Genomic DNA, 19,163 nt, shown 5'->3' with positions numbered 1-19,163 from the left:
AAAAAAAAAAAAAAAAAAAAAAAGACCGTAGATAATTTATGGAAGCTCAGAGGCTTCAAATATTTTTTAATTGTGAATAAAGTACAAATACTTAAATCCTCATATTTTATTTTTTTCTACACACTACATTTTTATTTTTAAGGTTTTTTTTTTTTAAAGACAGTATTTACCATTCCAAATAAAGTACCCTGTGAGACTTTCTAAGTGAAGATCAGATATATGGATACACACAAAGAGGTATATGAATATTCACACTTATTAATAGCTTCAGACAGGGAAAATGTTAGGGTATACATGTCAAGAACATTAAGGGAATAACCCTAAAGTTTACAGAAAGTTTTGACAGAACCTTTTTCTATGGAAGCTGAATTAAGAACATTTTCTGAAAGTCTTATAAGCCATTCAAGAAAAATTGTGAAGAGGTGGTGATATAGCTCAGTGGAAGAATGCATGCTTAACAAGCAGAAGACTGTGGGTTTAATCCCCAGCAGAATGATGAAAGGATAGATAGAGAAAAAGGAAGAATGGAGGGAGGGAGAAAAGAAGAGAGGGAAGATGGATGGATTGATTTATGGAAACACTTTCTCAACAAACTCAAGATTTCTTCACAGAACTAAGGTATAACTGTATTTGGATTTGGGACATTAGTTAAATTACATCTAAGGACACTTAGTTTATGATTCCAAGTTGCTTCAGGAAGTTTCAATGCTATAAACCAGGAACAAAACATAAAAAAGCCACATAGTTTGGGTCATAACCTTAAAAATCAAGAAATTTAGTCTGTTTAACAACTCTACATGATGCTTCCTTTATAATGAAAAGCAAGATAGCAAGAGGCAGATGGGGGAAATTTTTACATCTGTAATGCTGGATTAGGCTACTGTTATATCCAAGAATAATTTTTAAAAAATGTTTTTAGTTGTAGATGTACACAATACCTTTATTTTGTTCATTTAGTTTTTTTATTGTGGTGCTGGGGATGGAACTCAGTGTCTCACACATGCTAGGCAAGTGTTCTACCACTGAGCCACAACCCCAGCCCTGTAAGAATATTTTTTTTCATATAATCTTATGTTCAAATAATACCAATTCCTTAAATGGCCAAACATCTGGCTCCACTTTCATTTATCTAAAAGAAAAGTATCTGAAAACAATTTCTAGGCTTGAATTTTTATTTACTGAAAAACAGAGTATCTGTAAGTATTTATGTGATAACATAGGAACACAGTATGAATCTGATAGATAAGCCTAGAAAAGGTCTCCACAGGTAAAGGGAAAAGGAAGTGGGCAAGACACAGGGGGGAAAAAGAATGTTGCTATGAAGAGGAGGAAGATTTGTTTTAATTACCTCACATCTTTTAGGGAGGGTAACATATTACCTTTTGGGATTTTGAATTTGTTGTCTTTCTTATACCACAGGGAACCTTGTGGAGTATTCACAATTTTAACAGGGTATTCTGTTTCAGGGCAATCAAAAGCCTTCAATGTGAAATCCGTGGCTAACAAAAGAACAGAATAAAAACATTCCATTATTCTAACAGAATTTTCAATCTGTTCTTGGTTTTAAAAGTTTAAATAACCATTTTTTGTGTGTGTGGCAAAAATAAGCCATATTTAAATACTAGAGTATGCTGTATATAAACTCTGAAAAATCTGTGATTTCCCAAATTTCGATTTCCATGAATTTGGGTTCATTTCCTTTCTCAAAAAAATTCTGAAAGAGGAACTTCTGATTAGGATAGTTGTATAATTCACTTTATGAATGAATACATTCTTGAATGTCTCTTACCAACTTTATGGACATTTGAAAGTCTACAAAATAATTCTGCTCAAACAAAGCCAAACTTGTAATTTCAGTTAATAAAAACAAATTATTACATCCAATATAGGTGATAAATAGGTAACTGGAGGGAAAATGAGAATGAAAGAATAAATTGTTATAGTTATTTCTCTTAAAAAAACTTTAGTTGTTTAGATATTTAATGTTCAAGATATGAAACTGAATTGCCCAAAATCATAAGACTTATAAAAATAAAAGTTAGCCACAAGGGGGCACATGCAGGCCGATAATCTAAGTGACTTGGGAGGCTGAGACAGGAGGATCATCAATTTTGAAATCAGCCTCAGCAACTTAGTGAGACCCTCTCATAAAATAAAAAACAAAAAGGGCTGGGGATGTACATCAATTGTAAAATGCCTTTAAATCCAATATAGTAAAACACACACACACACACACACACACACACACACACCACATGGCTTTTTTCCTAATTGAGACGAGATGCACATGATAGAAAATTAGCCATTTTAAAGTGAATATTTCAGAGGCATTAATACACCCACAATATTGCACAACCACTGATCTAGTGCCATATAATTTTCCAAATCACCCCAAAAGGAAAGCCTATTATTTTTAAGGGAGTTGCTCCCTATTAACCATTCCCCTCCCCAGATCCTAGCAACCTTTACTATGTTCTGTCTCTGTAGATGTACTTTTTTAGATATTTCAAATAAATGTATTCATATATGGCCTTGTCACTTGGTATGGTATTCCCAAGGTTTATCACTGTATTTCCTTTCTATTTATGGCTGAGTAGTATTCTAGAATGTGTATACGACAATTTATCCAATCATCCATTTGGCTGTTTTTTTATCTTTTGACTGTCGTTAATAATGCTAGTATGATCATGATGTAAGTGTATTTGTTTGAGTGCTTTTTTCAACTCTTTTGTATATATATGTAGTAATGAAATTGCTGGGAAAATAAAGTTTTCTGAATGTATTACATTCACAGACAACTGTAAAACCTTTGACTTAGGATAAGTAGCTTTCAAATTTTCTTACTACAACTCACAGAAATATTTCCAATGCAAGCAAGTTGATAGATACAAAACAATATTTTTTGAAATAACACCTTTTCTTTATGTAATAAAATATTTTCTATATTCTATTCTAATTGATTTTTTTTTTTAAATATTTTAATATTTATTTTTTAGTTTTTGGCAGACACAACATCTTTGTTTATATGTGGTGCTGAGGATCGAACCCGGGCCACACGCATGCCAGGCGAGCGCGCCACCGCTTGAGCCACATCCCCAGCCCTCTAATTGATTTTTTAATGCTTTACAGCCCAATTACACTGACATCACAACCCATTAATATTTATTTTACAACATTTTGATGGGTTGTAAACCACAATTTGAAAAACACTAGAAAATATGATAAGATAATGACAATTTCTTCCTTTGAAAGGGTCAGCTATTATGTTCAAGAAAAAGCATAAATGTCAGGAAGCCAAGATTGGGGTTTAAGTCCCAGTTCTTCTATTCACCAATTAAATAGTTTGGGATAAGTCACTTTGTTTTTCTAAATTTGTGTTTTCATTCAGAAAAGAAAAGAATAATGCCTATAATTGGGATTCTAAAATAGGAATTCATATGGTACTTTGTAAAACATTATGTACTATACAAGTTTTGCTGATTAGTACATGGATAGATTATGTAAAATGACTGCTATCTTACTGACCTATGTACTTGTTTTCAGCTGGAAGATGAAGATCTGGATTTAATTCAAAATTACTCTTCCACAGTTCAGCCCAGGAGTTTTCAACATCTGTAGAGAAGAAAGACAAACTGATCCAACAAATAAGGCCATGATCAGAATTCTCTTAACAAACCTATCATTGACTAGCCTCCACAAATTAATTCTGACATATCCAGGCAATCTAGAATTTCACTGCTCAAAGTGTAGTCCCATTAGCACTCTTATCAGCTGGGAAACCGTTAGATACATAAACTCTCAGGTCCTTCGCAGACCCCTTGAATCAATATCTGTATTTCAATAACATCAAAAAGTGACACACTATATTTGAAAAGTACTTTTCTAAAAATGATTTCCAAATACCAAAACAGGATTTTTTTCAATAGCTAATAAATATAAGCATAGCAGAAAATAATTCCTCCCAAATTAGAGTAAGTAATTTTCATTTCAAAGGGAACTTTAAAAAAAAATTATACTCACCCCACCACAAGAACCATCAGATAAGATCATTAAAGCATAAAAATTCCAAAGTAAATCAGATAAATCTAATTGGAAGACAAAATATTTACCTTCTATGCTGTACTGAGTCCCAAACCACTTTTCCTTGAGGTTGCATTTTCCCTCATTAGCACCAGACAGTAGAACAAGATTTGCTTTTTGAGGAACTAGCTGATTAAGGGCTTCAGCAATGACCTAATAACAGTGGAAGGGGGAATGTTGGTGGTAAGGAAAGGGAGACATATACAATAATAATCTTAACTTAATATATTTCTGTTAAAAAGGCAAAGTTACATTGTTAGACACCCCCAAGATCCTAGCATCCTGATGTTTATAAAACTATTTAAAGTGCATGAACACCCATATTTACAAAGCATCATTAATTAATTAATATGTCAAGTATTTTTTTCAGTTTTACTTGAGGTATAACTGACAATTATCAAATGTTTCATGATAATAAGTCCCACATATTAACAGCACTAGCAATAAAAACTGCTATTATTTACTATGTTTTACTATATGCCATTCAGTGCTCAACATACACTATTTCATTTAATCCAAAAAAATAATAATAAGGTATAATCATTTTAAAGAAAATAATACTCAGCTTCAGAGATTAAAAACTAATGCTCAGGTTAAAGATTATGTGATGTACAAAAAAAAAAAAAAAAAAAAAAAAANTTTCCAGATTCATAATTTAGACTATGGATCCTCATTTCTGCTATGACTGTTACCAAATATTTTGACTGACTCTTTCATGTTGCACCTACTTTTCCCTTTGTTTTTGCCTTATACTTTCCCAGAGTAAGCACAGGCTTATCATTCTTTTCCATCTAAAGAATCAAAGGACCTAGTGATAGGAGAGTGGGAACATAAGGTTAAGGGAATCATTCTATAAACTGGGCCAACTGTGCTAAGACCTGGGCAAAGGATAGGTAGCTGATGTCAAAGAAAAGGAAATTAGTAGATAGCAAGTCCCCATCAACCAGTTGCTAACAGCCTCACAGCTAGAAGTGTCAAAAGTGGAATTCTAACCATACTGTACATGCCAAAGAATATACTCTTAAAAACTATATACTACTTCATACACAAGACAGTAAAATGATGCCAAAGCAAGGCCTCCTCTAATAATCCTTCATCTGCGATAAGGATTAAATTCAAGATTATGTAGTTAATTTGGAATTTCAAGTAAAATATAAACATTTCTTTGAGAAAAAACAACAAATGGTGGTTTGGAAAAAACACTCAGATCACTAGACATAACCAACCTAGAGAGATAGCAAGAATGTGTAATTGTTACTTCTTCCTTTGCCTTTTCCTATCCTCTTTAAAAGAAAGTTTTGGAATAAACACCCTTTCTAAAATTTCTCAACCTCAGCACTAGTAACATCCTGGGTCAGATAATTCTTTGTTGTAAGTAACTGTCTTCTGCATTTTAGGATGGTTGGCAGCATCTTAGGCTTCCATTTACCAGATTTCAGGAACTGCCCTCTCCATGCCCAACCCTTAGTTATCACAACCAAAATATCTCTAGACAGTGACAAATATCCCCTGGGGAAGAAATCATCACTGGTTGGCTACTGTTACCCCGTAAGAACAAAGGTGATATGTTCCCCAGTAGTAGAGGAATGCCCCTCACCAACTATTCACCTATATGTAATATTATCTGTAAATCATGTTTCTAATTTAGAGAATTTTTAATTTGGGGTGGGGGGGTTCTGGGGATTGAACCCACAGGCATTTAACCACTGGGCCACACCCCCAGCTGTGTGTGTATGTGTATACGTGCGTGTACACACACACACACACACACACACACACATATATTTTTTAAACAGGGTCTCACTAAGTTGCTGAGGCTGGCCTCAAACTTGGAACTTACTACCTGAGCCTCTCAAATCAGTGGGATTATAGGCATATGCCACCATGCCCAGCTAATTTAGAAAATCTTACATTTTTCTTGTAAGAATTTTGTGATCCCCCAAAGTTATTTATTTATCAAAGTCAAAATACTTTTAAATATATGCAAAACTGAGGGTGGCACATGCCTATAATCTTTTTTTCAATAAAGATATCCAACATAATATGTAATAAAAGAACAAACAAAGGTTTTATCACTTTGGTTCCAGTTCAAAGTCACCTTATTGAACCATACATCATGAAGTTAACAGCTGTACATCTAGGAAATTTACCAATAGAGCTCTCTTTTACTGGTGTGTATATTTTAATCTATCTAGTAGGTATTTCTCCCACTCTTTGGTTGGCTAGAACAGCAATCTGTATCTGGATTTAATTGTCCTGAATTTCCAAAAAAATTAAAAGGTAAGCTAAACAACTTCTTAAGTATGTTTAAGAACTAAATAAAATAATTCTTAACTGCCTTAACTATTTTAGATGTCTGAACAATGTGAAAACTTTAAGCTTCTTATATTAAAACATAATCATGTAAAATAATGAGAAATTACTCATACAACTATTGCAATTTCTTCTGCTTAAACAAATAAAAAATCCTGACTAAATATAACCAAGTTTTCTCTTTTCTCAATTCTTAAGTATACTCTTGGTACTTTTTCACCCTTCTCTTTTCCTAAAAGCAAGTTTTAGAAGTGGAAACCTCCTTACTTCCGGCTTGTATTCAAAAAGAAGCTGGTCTCCAGTGAGAAAGTCCTGCAGTGGGTACAGTTGCATGTTTTCACACATGTTTTCCACATACTCAACTGGATCTGTCTGTAAAGAGGCAAAATTATTTCACACCAGAACCTCTCCGCTGTTATCCTTTTTTTTTTTTTTTAATTTTTTAATACTTATTTATTAGTTTTCGGCGGACACAACATCTTTGTTTGTATGTGGTGCTGAGGATCGAACCCAGGCCGCACGCACGCCAGGCGAGTGCGATATGGCTTGAGCCACATCCCAGCCCCCGCTGTTATCCTTAATTGGCCACAATACTCATATATTTTCTGTTTTCAAAAATGAACTCAAAAGTAGATATAACTGCAGCTTAAGAATCTGATGCTTGCAATTCCACAAAAATATCAGTGGAAGGTACTGCCTTAAGGAGTTTAACCTCACACCCCTCCAAACCCCTTCTGAGTCTGACAGCTCAACTAGATTCTAGTCATGTTACAGTCTCTTCATGAGAGCAATCATAACACTGAATTGTAAATGCTCATCTGTCCAGTGCTCCACATGACTGCAAGGTCAATAAAGACAGTGGACCTACTACTACAGCACTATCACCAAAAAACTATTTGTAAGGATCAAACAAATGAAAACATGAGTATCATTAGATAAAATTATTGAGTAGCGAGTAAAACAGTAGTTACCAGAGGTGGGAAGGGTAGTGGGCAGAAGGGATAGAGAGAGGATGGTTAATAGATACAGGAATACTGCTAGATAGGAACAATAACTTTTAATGCTCTTTAACATAGTAGGACAAATATGGTTGACAGCAGTTAATTATATATTTCAAAATAGCTAGAGGACAGAATTTTGAATGCTTCCAACATAAACTAATTATAAATGCTTGAAGTGATAGATATGCCCATTAACCTGATGTGATTGTTACACATTGTACTGTGTATTAATATATCACTGTACCACACAAACATGTACAATTATTATGTGTTAAGTAAAAATAAAGTTTTTAAAAAAAGTTATATTACTCAGTATTGTACAGTTCTCTGAACCAATGAAATGGAAATAATTTTCCAGAAGAAAGCAATAAATTCAAGTATTTATTAAGCATCCAGATACACAGAATTTTAAAACTGAGGGTGGCACACGCCTATAATCTTAGTGACCTGGGAGGCCAAGACAAGAAGTTTGTAAGTTCTAGGCCAGCCTCAGCAACTTATTAAGATCCTCAGCAACTTAGACTTGTCTCAGAACAAAAAATAAAAAGGACTAGGGATGTAGCTCAATAGTACAGAGACCCTGGGTTCAATTCTCAGTAACAAAGAAACAAAAGGACCTCATAGGTCCTGTAGATAACAAGTGGTTCCATTCCCATGTTTCACATAGGAAATACACTGATTGATTAGGTGACTTGCCAAGCTTACACAAGCCAAGTATAGACTATAATTCTGGCTTCCTAATGTTATCTACATACTATTCCCCAAATACCTTCCTGCCTAGCCCTTTACCATATATATATATATATATATATATATATATATAGGCTGCATCTTATCTAATGGGAGAATGAAAATGAAGGTTACTGCATTCTGGAGCAGTAGTGGCATAGGGTGGAGGCAGGAACAGACAAGCACGTATATATCATTCATACATTTCCATATAAAAATAGGATTAAAAAAAAGTAAGGAAAGTTCACTGTTAGCTTTTTTTCTCTATTTGAGAAAACATTCCCGTACCATCAATGTCACTAAAGTACTTGAAATAGCTCTTCCTGTTGTGTTCTCTATTTTTAAAATTATTTTAACTAGCTATTTACTTAAATGTAATTGCTCTCTTGTAGGTTATAGATAAAACTGAGTGATTCCAAGTATTTCCTATGAGAAAACACTAAGGACTCTAGCCAAAAGCAGATATGTCATGCCAAAACAATAGACTATGTGTTAGGGAAAAACCTTTTAAATGGGCTGGAGGTAGAGCATTTGCCTAGTGTGTAACCAAGGCTCTGGGTTAGATCCCCAGCACCACAAAAACAAAAACACACTTAAATGTTATCATCTAATTTTTATTTATTTATTTATGTACTAGGGATTGAACCCAGGGCTGCATTGTTACTGAGCTGCATCCCCACCCCCTTTTTTCATTTTTTTATTTTGAAAGAGTCTGATAAATTGCTGAGGCAGGCCTTGAACTTGCAATCCTTTTCCTCAGTATCCTGAGTTGCTGGGATTAGTCATGTGCCACAGTAGCTAGCCATTTAATTTTTCTTTAAAATGTAATGCACATAGTACAATATTCAACCTTTTAAAGTGTATAATTTGGTAGCTTTTAGTACAATCATCAAGTTTTGTAATCATTACCTATCAAGTTTCAGAATACTTGCACTCACCCCAAAAGAAAATTTCTTACTCATTAGGCAGTCATTCCCAATTACTTACTTCCCTCAGTCCCTGAGACATCAGTCTATATTCTCTATGAATTAATCTATTCTGATTATTTCATATGAATGGACCTATTTAAAACGTGACCTTCTGTATTTGACTTCTTTCATTTAGCAGAGTGTCTTCAAGATTCACCTAAGTTATAACATAAATTATTCTTTTTATGGCTGAATAATATTCCCTAATATACAGAGTCTACTTTTTATTTATCCACTCATCGGTTACAGTTGTTTCCATGTTTTGACTATAATATATAATGCTGCTATGAATATTTGTGCATAAGTTTTTCTGCAGACTTATGTTTTCAATTCTCTTGGGTGCATATCTAGGAATATGGATTCCATCCAGATCACCCTTTCTGTCATTGCTAATCCACCGTGTTTTCCTGAACACTTTCCACGGATCAGTATTGATGCTGGGGCTCCTTGGAAGGCCCAGCCGATGCAGCAAAATTCATATAACTAGTTCATATAACTCATATTTTGTCTGATATTTTGAGACAAGGTCTCACAAGCTGCTTAGGGCCTGGCTAAGTTGCTGAGACTGGTTTTGAATTTGTGATGCTCTGGCCTCAGCCTCCTGAACCACTGGGATTATAGGCATGTGCTACAATACCCAGCTTGGTAGTTTGTTTTTGTTTTTGTTTTGTTTTGAGTGAGGGTGGGGAGAGGGGGAAATAGGGGAATGGTAACAGGGGATTGAACTCAGGGCCACTTGACCATTGAGCCACATCCCCAACTCTATTCTGTATTTTATTTAGAGATAGGGTCTCATTGAATTGCTTAACACCTTCCTTTGCTGAAGCTGGCTTTGAACTTGCAATCCTCCTGAGCTGCTGAGTTGGTTAGGTTTTAATCTAAGATGTTTTGGGTCTTGTGTTTTCAAATCAAGACAAATATTCATTAATACAAATACTCATCATGCCATAGATTGGGGGGAGTGATAAGCTATGGAATGGGGAGATGGCAGAAAAAAACATTATCTTGAAATACTCATCATGCCATAGATTGGGGGGAGTGATAAGCTATGGAATGGGGAGATGGCAGAAAAAAACATTATCTTGAAATGCACTTCCAACAAGTAACTGATAAGGCAAAAGAAAATATCATTTACTTAAACAATGCTAAAAAGCCAGTTGCAAAGAAAAGAATCTGGGTATGACAGAGTTGTCCACAATTCTCATTTCCACTCTTTTCCCTGCCACAGTTCTGGTCCACATACTGCCATCATAGCTGATGAGAATACTGATCAACATCACTCCTGGAAACACAGATGACAGGACTTGCGGGTTCTAGATTTATCAATCCACTTACAAGGAATGTCTCTAGGACCCTTTTAGTAATCAATATGGGCCAGGTAGATTTTTCTGTTCTGTAAATAAGATTTCTAGTTCATTTCAGATAACTTCTTTTGAAGTATATAAACCACATTAAAACAGAAGTCAACAGTAACTGGAAATCTCGTTTTTGTGATCTTGTACTCAGTACTAAGTATCCTTTACTCATAATACATATTGAGGGAAGAGTACAGTGATGATCCAAAAATTCAGCTTTCAATGTTCTCTATGGTTGTTAAATCAGGAGCTCTCAAATCTAGGGTCCCGATATATCCCCTACAAGATGTCAGCAGACAAATTCAGGAGGGACCCATTAATTTGGTTGGAAAGAAATTACATATATTCACTAATCTATAAGTTACTTCTTTAAAATTATGAATATAGGCAACAAACCATGGTAATATTAATAGTATCTATGACCTTCTCCAAGAGAAATCACAATTGTAGATATCATGTATACTCAATGCTACTTAAAAATCCTGAAAATTACTAGATATTCTACCACATCTTGTTATTTAATAAAGAAACACATTATTATTTTTTACTGTTTTGAGTACTTTAATATTCCTTTGTAAACTACTATATTATGCATTTAAGAACACCATGGGAAAAAAAAAAGAACACCATGGGGGGCTGGGACTGTAGCTCAGTGGTAGAGCACTTGCCTGGCATTGTGCGAGGCACTGGGTTCGATTCTCAGCGCCACATATAAATACATAAATAAAATAAAGGTCTATCAATGACTAAAAAAAAAATTAAAAAAAAAAACACCATGGGGAGTGGGGAAACACTATGTACTGTGTATTAATTAACATTATTGTTTCAATGTTAAATTTCCCACTGAGACAACTATATTGACGTAAGGCAAGAGACTGCCTCTGCCTTGATACATGCCAAAAAACATTTAGGCGGGGCTGGGGTTGTGGCTCAGTGGTACAATGCTCACCTAGCACGTGAGAGGCCTTGGGTTCAATCCTTAGCACCACAAAAAAATAAATAAAATAAAAGTACTGTATCCAACTACAACTAAAACATAAATATTTTTAAAAAACATTTAGGGTGAAGTATGACATTGTATATAATTAACTGTCAAAAGGTTCAATAAAAAATAGACACACACACAGAAAGAGAAGAAAGAAAATATGATGAATTATTATCAACTGGTAATATTATCAATTTAGGTGAGCGATATACCAATGATCACTGTACTACTGATAATTTTTCCAAAATTTTAAAAAGCCAAGAGGATTAAGTAGTATTCTGAGGAGGGGTCTACAACATTCAACAGACTTCTAAAGGGATCCAAGCCACAAACAGGGGGAAAAACCCTCTGCTCTAAACTCTTTACCTTTCAACATTAAATAATATCTTTCTTTTATATGTCCTTATACTATATAGATAATTTCTTACTTATGTTCCTTTCTATTGCCTAGAATATAACCAAATCTTATTCAAACCCTATATTTTGATACTGAACTCAATTCAAATTTTCTACACCCATGAAGACTTCTCCTATCCTATTTCAATCAAGGAAAACATTGTCTTTCCCCTAAAATAGCAAAGCTCAGTGTTTCTAACATTATACATAGCAATTACTACAGATTTACCTTAAAGAATACCTTCACAATATTTGAATTCCCAAACTACCATAGCACAGCAAGCTTTCCATGAATGTTTATCAGAGGGATAGATAGGATGGATGATTACATTGACAAATGGCTGCGATACAACATGATCTATGTCATCTGTCTAATCCTGTGACTGTTACTCAATATAAATACTCAAAACAAGATTTAATTTTTAGATAGCCTCAAGGCCATCTTGAGACTCACATGACAAAGAGTGGCAGAATAAAAACTCCAGTGACACTTCCAAAAAGAGGAACAATGTCCACACCAGTTTCAACTTGGTCACAGATAACATTCAAAAAGAATTTGACTTCCAATACCTGTTCTTGGTAATGAAATTCATTATCCTCAATTTTCTGAATCTCTTCAAAAACTCTATGAAAGAAAATGATAATTAGAGATATACTTAAATTTATCACTAGAATCATCAACAAGAAAAAAGAAGCATAAAAATAAAGAACTGGCCAAATAAATGTAAAACCTTAGCGTACACTCACATGTAGAAGGATGAGGATATGAAGCCAGTAAAGGAAATAGAGTAGGAAATGCCTGAAAAGCCATCCCACACGACTAAACCATGTGTACTGGCAGGCTGAAGGCTAAAACATATTAGAATTGACTCCTGGCCTCATTCTAAGAAGTTTATTACCTTTTTTCTGGGCCTAGCTTCTGCAGCATTTTTAAATACTGAAAGACAGTATGAGCAACCTGAAAACAAAACATCTCATTAGTCTATTACATAAAGTAATACCTATATAAAAGAAAAAAACTCCATGTTAATATTTACCTCATAGAAATGTTCATAACCTTCATCAGTTAATGTGATAGAAATGCTGAACACTGAATAAGTAGAATTTTGCTCAAATCCTGTCTCACCATTTCCACCAAATAATGCAAGAGCCCAGCACCTATAGTTGGGAAAAAATAATCCAATCAGTATATCTGAATTGACAGCCTACAAATACTTCAAATTAACAAAATAGGCTTTTCTATGTAAAATTTGGGAATCTTAGCTTTTGATTAAATATAATTTCTAATAGTAAATTTCAAAGTACAAATTTTAAAAGCATAAAGCCTTCCAACAGACGATTGTGCACTTGGGAGTCCCAGAAGGAAGTAACAGCCGTCTTTACCTGTTTAATGGGGAAGCTAATAGATATTGCAACACAGTAAAACACTAACAGTTTCATGAAATCGAAGAACTTCTTCTTGAAATAAACAATACAAAATATTAAGATATGGCTGCTGGGAAGCATTTCACTTATCATTTCTTATTGTCTCTTAAAAGAAATCTTAAAATGTATCAAATACATTCCAGTTTAGAAAGTCAAATGAGCTCTTTGAGACTATTAGCTAATCTATATAGATTGTCTAAGAAAGAAACAAGACTGGATCTTTTCCTGACTAAAATAATATCCTAAACTTTTTTTTCCAAAAAACTATGGAGTACTTTATGTATTTTTGTGTCATCCTTGCACAGGGACTGTGTTAATCTCTGAATCAATTTACTTTATTTTATTTTTATTATATCTGCTACCAAAGTGAGCACCTGAAAACTTAAGGGAGAAGGACTCCAAAATGAAGTATTTGAAATTGTAATAAAGTTTGGTAAATTTGCACACATCTCAAAGCACATTATACATACTGTAAAAGGTATGTATAAACTCAATTATAATTGGTTTATTCTTTTATAATAACTCTAGCCTCTTCATTTTCTTTATTTTAGAACACACTGATATCTTCAAGCACCTCTTTACATTTCTCATCTCTTTTCATTCTCAAATTAATTAATTAACAAAAAAGTCAATCAAGGAATTACCATAATATTCTGGTCCTGATTCTAAAGTTTTGTTTCTATTATTTGGATGTAGGTGACTTACATAGGTGCTTACATGCATCATGACACACTCTGCTAAGAAAGTTACATACACTTTTCACAACCTCATATATTTTGTACAACTGATCTACACACTGAAATTTTCATTAAAGTCTACCTTTTGGTTTAGAAAAGCCTAAAAAATCCAGTTTTTAAATAATTTACTCCTTTACTATTTTGTCAAATCCAAATTCTTGATTAGAGTTAACCAATTTATGTAATTCTGGAATTTATTACTTTCATTTATGATGTTGGTGTACAGTATGAGGAAATAACAAAATAGAAGATGACAATTAAAATAAATGAGGTTATGTATATGATTACAACTAAGAATTAAATTTTACTGTAGACCTCCTGGCAGCTAAAGCAAAAGAACGAGCAATGTAACACTTATTGTTTACTATTATCTTTCAGAGGTTGTTATACTGAAAATTCTTAATAACTGAATACTTGCTTTTTTCTAAGGTAAGAAAGAATGCTGCCTTTGCCTTCATGTCCGACCAGCCAGGAGATATAATGAAGTGGCTTCACCCTTTAAAAAAAATTTAAAGGTCACAACAAAAGCTTTTTTACACTAGAAAATCTTATCTCTAAGACTATAACATTTGATTTATTCTTTTTTGGTTTGGTTTGGTACTAGGAGTTGAACCTAGGGTTGCTCTACCACTGAACCACATTTCCAACCCTTTATAATTTTTGAGACAGGGTCTCACTAAGTTGCTTAGGGCCTCTCTAAAGTTGCTAAGGCTGGTCTTGAATCTGTGATCCTCTTCTCTCAGCCTCCCAAGTCACTGGGATTACAGACTTGTGCAACTGCACACAGTAACTACAATATTTGATAACATAATTAAACTTGTTCTTACAGAAATCCACTAAATGTGAAATTGCAATTAATTTAAAAGCAGCAAGATAAAAATATAAAATATGGTAAATCACTTTATCTGAAATCATTGAATGAGTACAATCATTCCAAAATTTAAGGCTACAACTTCTTTTCTTGGATACCAAACTTCTCTCCTTTCATGATAAAATCTTATTTGTCTCACCCAAAATAAAAGTAATATAGACTATCATTTTAGAACCTAATACAGGGCTGTTATGAATCACTCTGTCTACAAACAAAAGCTTTGTAAAATGAAATGTGTTATTCTAAAGGTTGGAAATCTGGGTTCTCGTTTTAGTTTTTTCAATTAAGTCAGTTTCTAGTTTTAGTTTCCTTCAAGTAAATCAGTACTTTAAACAAAAGACATAACCTCACTGTATTTTTATTTTCACTTGCCCATGTGCAGAGTTTTCATGCAAATGCAGTTAACAGGTATTAATATTATATAATAATAGCCTAAGTGGTTGCATATGTTATTCAAATTCTTTACCCACTAGCTTCTACATAATTTTTAAAATGTAGTCCTTAACAAAATATAGATATCCAGAAAAATGAATTAGGTAATCAAATGAAGTTACAGAACTCAATTTAGGAAACTTTTTTTCTCTAATCAGTAAATTTATTTATTTATTTAGAGATGGAATTTTGCCATGTTGACCAGGCTGGCCTCAAAGTAGCCTCCTTTCTCAGCCTCCCCAGGAGCTGGGACTGCAGGCATATATCATCATTCCCACCAAAACTTTGTAAACTCTTAAAAATCAGATATAATATTATGATTTCCACTATATTAAGCAACACTGAAAGCCCATACAACATTGTTTAAAATGTGAATTGATTTACATGTATACTAAGATTGGCACAGAGGAGTGAGCTCAGTGGATCACATATTTTCATCTAAACAAAGCTAATTGTACTGTATTTAGTATCTAGAGGAATAAACAATTATTGGCTTCTCTGTAAAAACTGGATCCCTATAGAAGCTAATTTACTGGATATTTATATTTGGAGATTCAAAATAACTGATGGTGATAGGGGTGGGGGTGAGGCATTGCTGGGTATTGAACCCAGGGGTACTCTATCACTGAGCTACATTGCTAGCCCTTTTTATTTTATTTTATTTTATTTTTAAAGAGAGAGTGAGAGAGAGGGGGAGAGAGAGAGAGAATTTTTTTTAATATTTATTTTTTAGTATTTGGCGGACACAACATTTTTGTATGTGGTGCTGAGGATCGAACCCGGGGCCGCACGCATGCCAGGCGAGCACGCTTCCGCTTGAGCCACATCCCCAGCCCGCCCTTTTTATTTTTTAATTTGAGACAGGGTTTCACTAAGTTTCCCAGGCTGCCTTGAATTTGTGATCCTATGTCAGTCTCCAACTTGCTGGGATTATAGATGTGCACCACTGTGCCTGGAGAAATATCTTGTTAAAACTAACAGTCCATTAAAAAAAAAATAAGCAAATAACTGGATGGAAACATAGAAATTTTAACAGTTTTTGGAAAAATAATCATTAATAGTTTTTTTACTTTTCAATAATTTTCAAAATTACCACAATGAACTACCTTAATAATGCATCAAAGCAGTTAAATTGTTTATATGTAGTATAATTCTATTTCCATAAAAAGTATGTGTGCTTTATATTTAGTATTTTAATGCCTAAAAGATATAAATGAAACTATTAAGGTTTGATATATATTGGAGGACAGGAACAAATACAGAAGCAGAACTTTACTTCTCACTTAATGGCTTTTTGTCTTATTCGACATTTAAAAGCATGTAGTAATTTTAAACAAACTTTTAAATATGCTTAATAATGCTTCTTGAGACTTCATAACTAGATCATTGAGTATATTACTTTTTTCTATATTTTCCTTATACCAAAAACAAGTAGACAATATGTATTTTTTTCTGCTTTCTCATAAGCACACTATTTTTATTAATTTTATGAGACCTGGTATTCTAACAAAAGCATTTTTTTTACCAAGCTCAAGCAATACACATTACTTTCTTTTCTTCTGCTTGTATATGTGTCCTCATGGCTTTGTTTTGTCCACAGTGGTTTTAAAAGATTAATTAAATTTTTATCAACTCAATTGCATTTTCATTTGCATTTATTTCTAATTATACAGTATTTGTATGTGTGGATTATTTGATCCTTATCTTTAAAAAATTACCCTGGCCCAAGCTGTACTGTTCATATATACATAAGTTGAAATACCTTCCCAATTAAAGTAAATATGCCTTAACTCATAGTAGCAAAAATCCTTGATGCTTACTCAAAAAGTTATTTAACTTTACTTTTTTGGCAGGGGACTGGGGACTGAACCCAGGAGTGCTCTACTTTTAGCTACATTCCCATCCCTTTTTATGTATTTTGAGACATGGTCTCACTAAGTTGTTTAGGGCCTTGCTAAATTGCTGAGGCTGACCTCCAACTTGTAATCCTCCTGCCTCTGTCTCCCAAGTAGCTGGAATTACAGGCCTGTGCCATCATGCCTGGCTATGACTTTACTTCTGAAAGCATCAAATTAAATGGTAGCCACCACCTAATAAACCATGCATAGATATATTTTTGTACTAAAAATACAAAAGAAAATAATTATAAAAGTTAACATTCTACTAAATGCTCAATTTTGAAGACTATGGAAAGGTAACTAGTCACAAGAGAACTCTAGTTTTTAATACCCAAAAGGACAGTAAAATATACAGCAAGACTTGGAAAATCCAGGCATGTTTAATTTCCAAGTTTAACACATCTGTGTTTACAAATTCAGAATTCTGTAAACGTAAACCATTTAGCATGTTTTAAAAATATAACTGTCGCTCAGTATCTAATGAAGTTTAGTTTCCCTTGAACTCTTACCTGTAATGTTGCTGTTGAGGAGGAAGTGCCCATGTGATGGTCAGAGCATGAATTTTTCTGATGGGAACAACTAAACAAAATATTTTCCAGAAGAACAGATATTAAGTGTTTCTCCATAATTTTTACAAGATTATAAGAACTTTTTAAAAAGTTAATTTTTAATTATATTTCACCCTCCAATAAACAGAAGGTTAAATAAAATGCAATTATTATTATTATTTTCAGCTGCCAATTTTCCAGTTTGAATAATGTAATTTTTGGCGGGGAGGGTATGAGGGATTGAACCTAGGGATGCTCAACCCCTAAGCCATATCCCCAGGCCTTTTTACTTTTTATTTTGAGACAAGGTCTTGCTAAATTGCTGAGGCTGGCTTTGAATTTGAGATCCTTCTGCCTTATTCTTCTGAGCTGCTGGGATTACAGGTGTACAGCACCACTCCTAGCCAAAAAAATGCAATTTTTATAAATATCTTTTCTATTTAGTTTCTTTTATCTTTTCTATTTACTTGGTAGTAACAAAACCAGGGATGAAAGACCAGTGAAAATAAGAAATGCTGCTAAGGATGAATCTCTTCTTTCAGGAAAGGATACAAAATTAGGAGTTAGGAGATCCATGGCAAAAATCCAGTCCTACCATCTTGCTGTGTGTGCTTATGTGACTTTGAGAAAAATCACTTGCATTTAAAATCTTTTTGAATCTGTTTCTCATGGTAAAATGAACACCCAGTGTACTGGGTACACTGGGGTGGGTGGTGGTAGAATAAAAGCCCAATAGAAAACAATAAACAATAGAAAATGAGTTGTCTCTGGGAAGAAGAGGCTTAAAAGAACAGAGCCAGTGGCAGAAGGGGTGTACAGAAACAGTCACTGATCAGAGGAAGAAAAAAGAAGAGAGACTAGCAATGGGGTGAAAGAAAATACCTAAGGCAATCAGGAGAAAGAGAAAAAAAATCTGCCACAATAAAAGTAGCAAAGAGAAATGGTGAACTAAAAATGCTTCTGTAATATTCAGTATGGGTAAATTTAGTAAATTACAGCATAATCACATGACTCATTAAGAGGTTATTACAGAATGATATTAAATTTTAAAAAAGCAGGAGTCGGTCAATCAATAAATCAATAAATGGGCCAAGGACCTGAACAGATACTTCTCAGAAGAGGATATACAATCAATCAATAAATATACAAAAAAAAAAATGCTCATCATCTCTAGCAATCAGAGAAATGCAAATTAAAACTACTCTAAGATACCATCTCACTCCAATAAGAATGGCAGCCATTATGAAGACAAACAACAAGTGCTGGCGAGGATGCTGGGGAAAAAGGTACACTCATACACTGTTGCTGGGACTGCAAATTGGTGCAGCCAATTTGGAAAGCAGTAGGGAGATTATTTGGAAAGCTGGGAATGGAACCACCATTTGACCCAGCTATTCCTCTTCTCGGACTATAACCAAAGGACCT

At 33.9% G+C, this 19,163-nt stretch overlaps 1 protein-coding gene across 3 annotated transcripts in view; it reads right to left on the bottom strand.

The window, feature by feature from the left end:
• Window positions 1-19,163, bottom strand: part of Nrdc (nardilysin convertase) — an 89,007-nt gene that overhangs the window by 15,193 nt on the left and 54,651 nt on the right. For all 3 annotated transcript variants that reach the window (XM_015485007.2, XM_048815396.1, XM_015485008.2), the window contains 9 exons: window positions 17,700-17,769; window positions 14,408-14,485; window positions 12,865-12,985; window positions 12,727-12,785; window positions 12,398-12,452; window positions 6,661-6,765; window positions 4,110-4,233; window positions 3,526-3,612; window positions 1,380-1,499 (listed from right to left, as the gene is read on the bottom strand). In XM_015485007.2, coding sequence (XP_015340493.1) covers window positions 1,380-1,499; window positions 3,526-3,612; window positions 4,110-4,233; window positions 6,661-6,765; window positions 12,398-12,452; window positions 12,727-12,785; window positions 12,865-12,985; window positions 14,408-14,485; window positions 17,700-17,769 — 819 coding nt within the window. The remainder of the gene's footprint in view (window positions 1-1,379; window positions 1,500-3,525; window positions 3,613-4,109; window positions 4,234-6,660; window positions 6,766-12,397; window positions 12,453-12,726; window positions 12,786-12,864; window positions 12,986-14,407; window positions 14,486-17,699; window positions 17,770-19,163) is intronic.

Source organism: Marmota marmota, unplaced genomic scaffold (assembly GCF_001458135.2).
Source record: "Marmota marmota marmota unplaced genomic scaffold, marMar, whole genome shotgun sequence".
Classification (NCBI taxonomy): Eukaryota; Metazoa; Chordata; class Mammalia; order Rodentia; family Sciuridae; genus Marmota; species Marmota marmota.
This window is presented reverse-complemented; position numbering and strand designations above follow the sequence as displayed.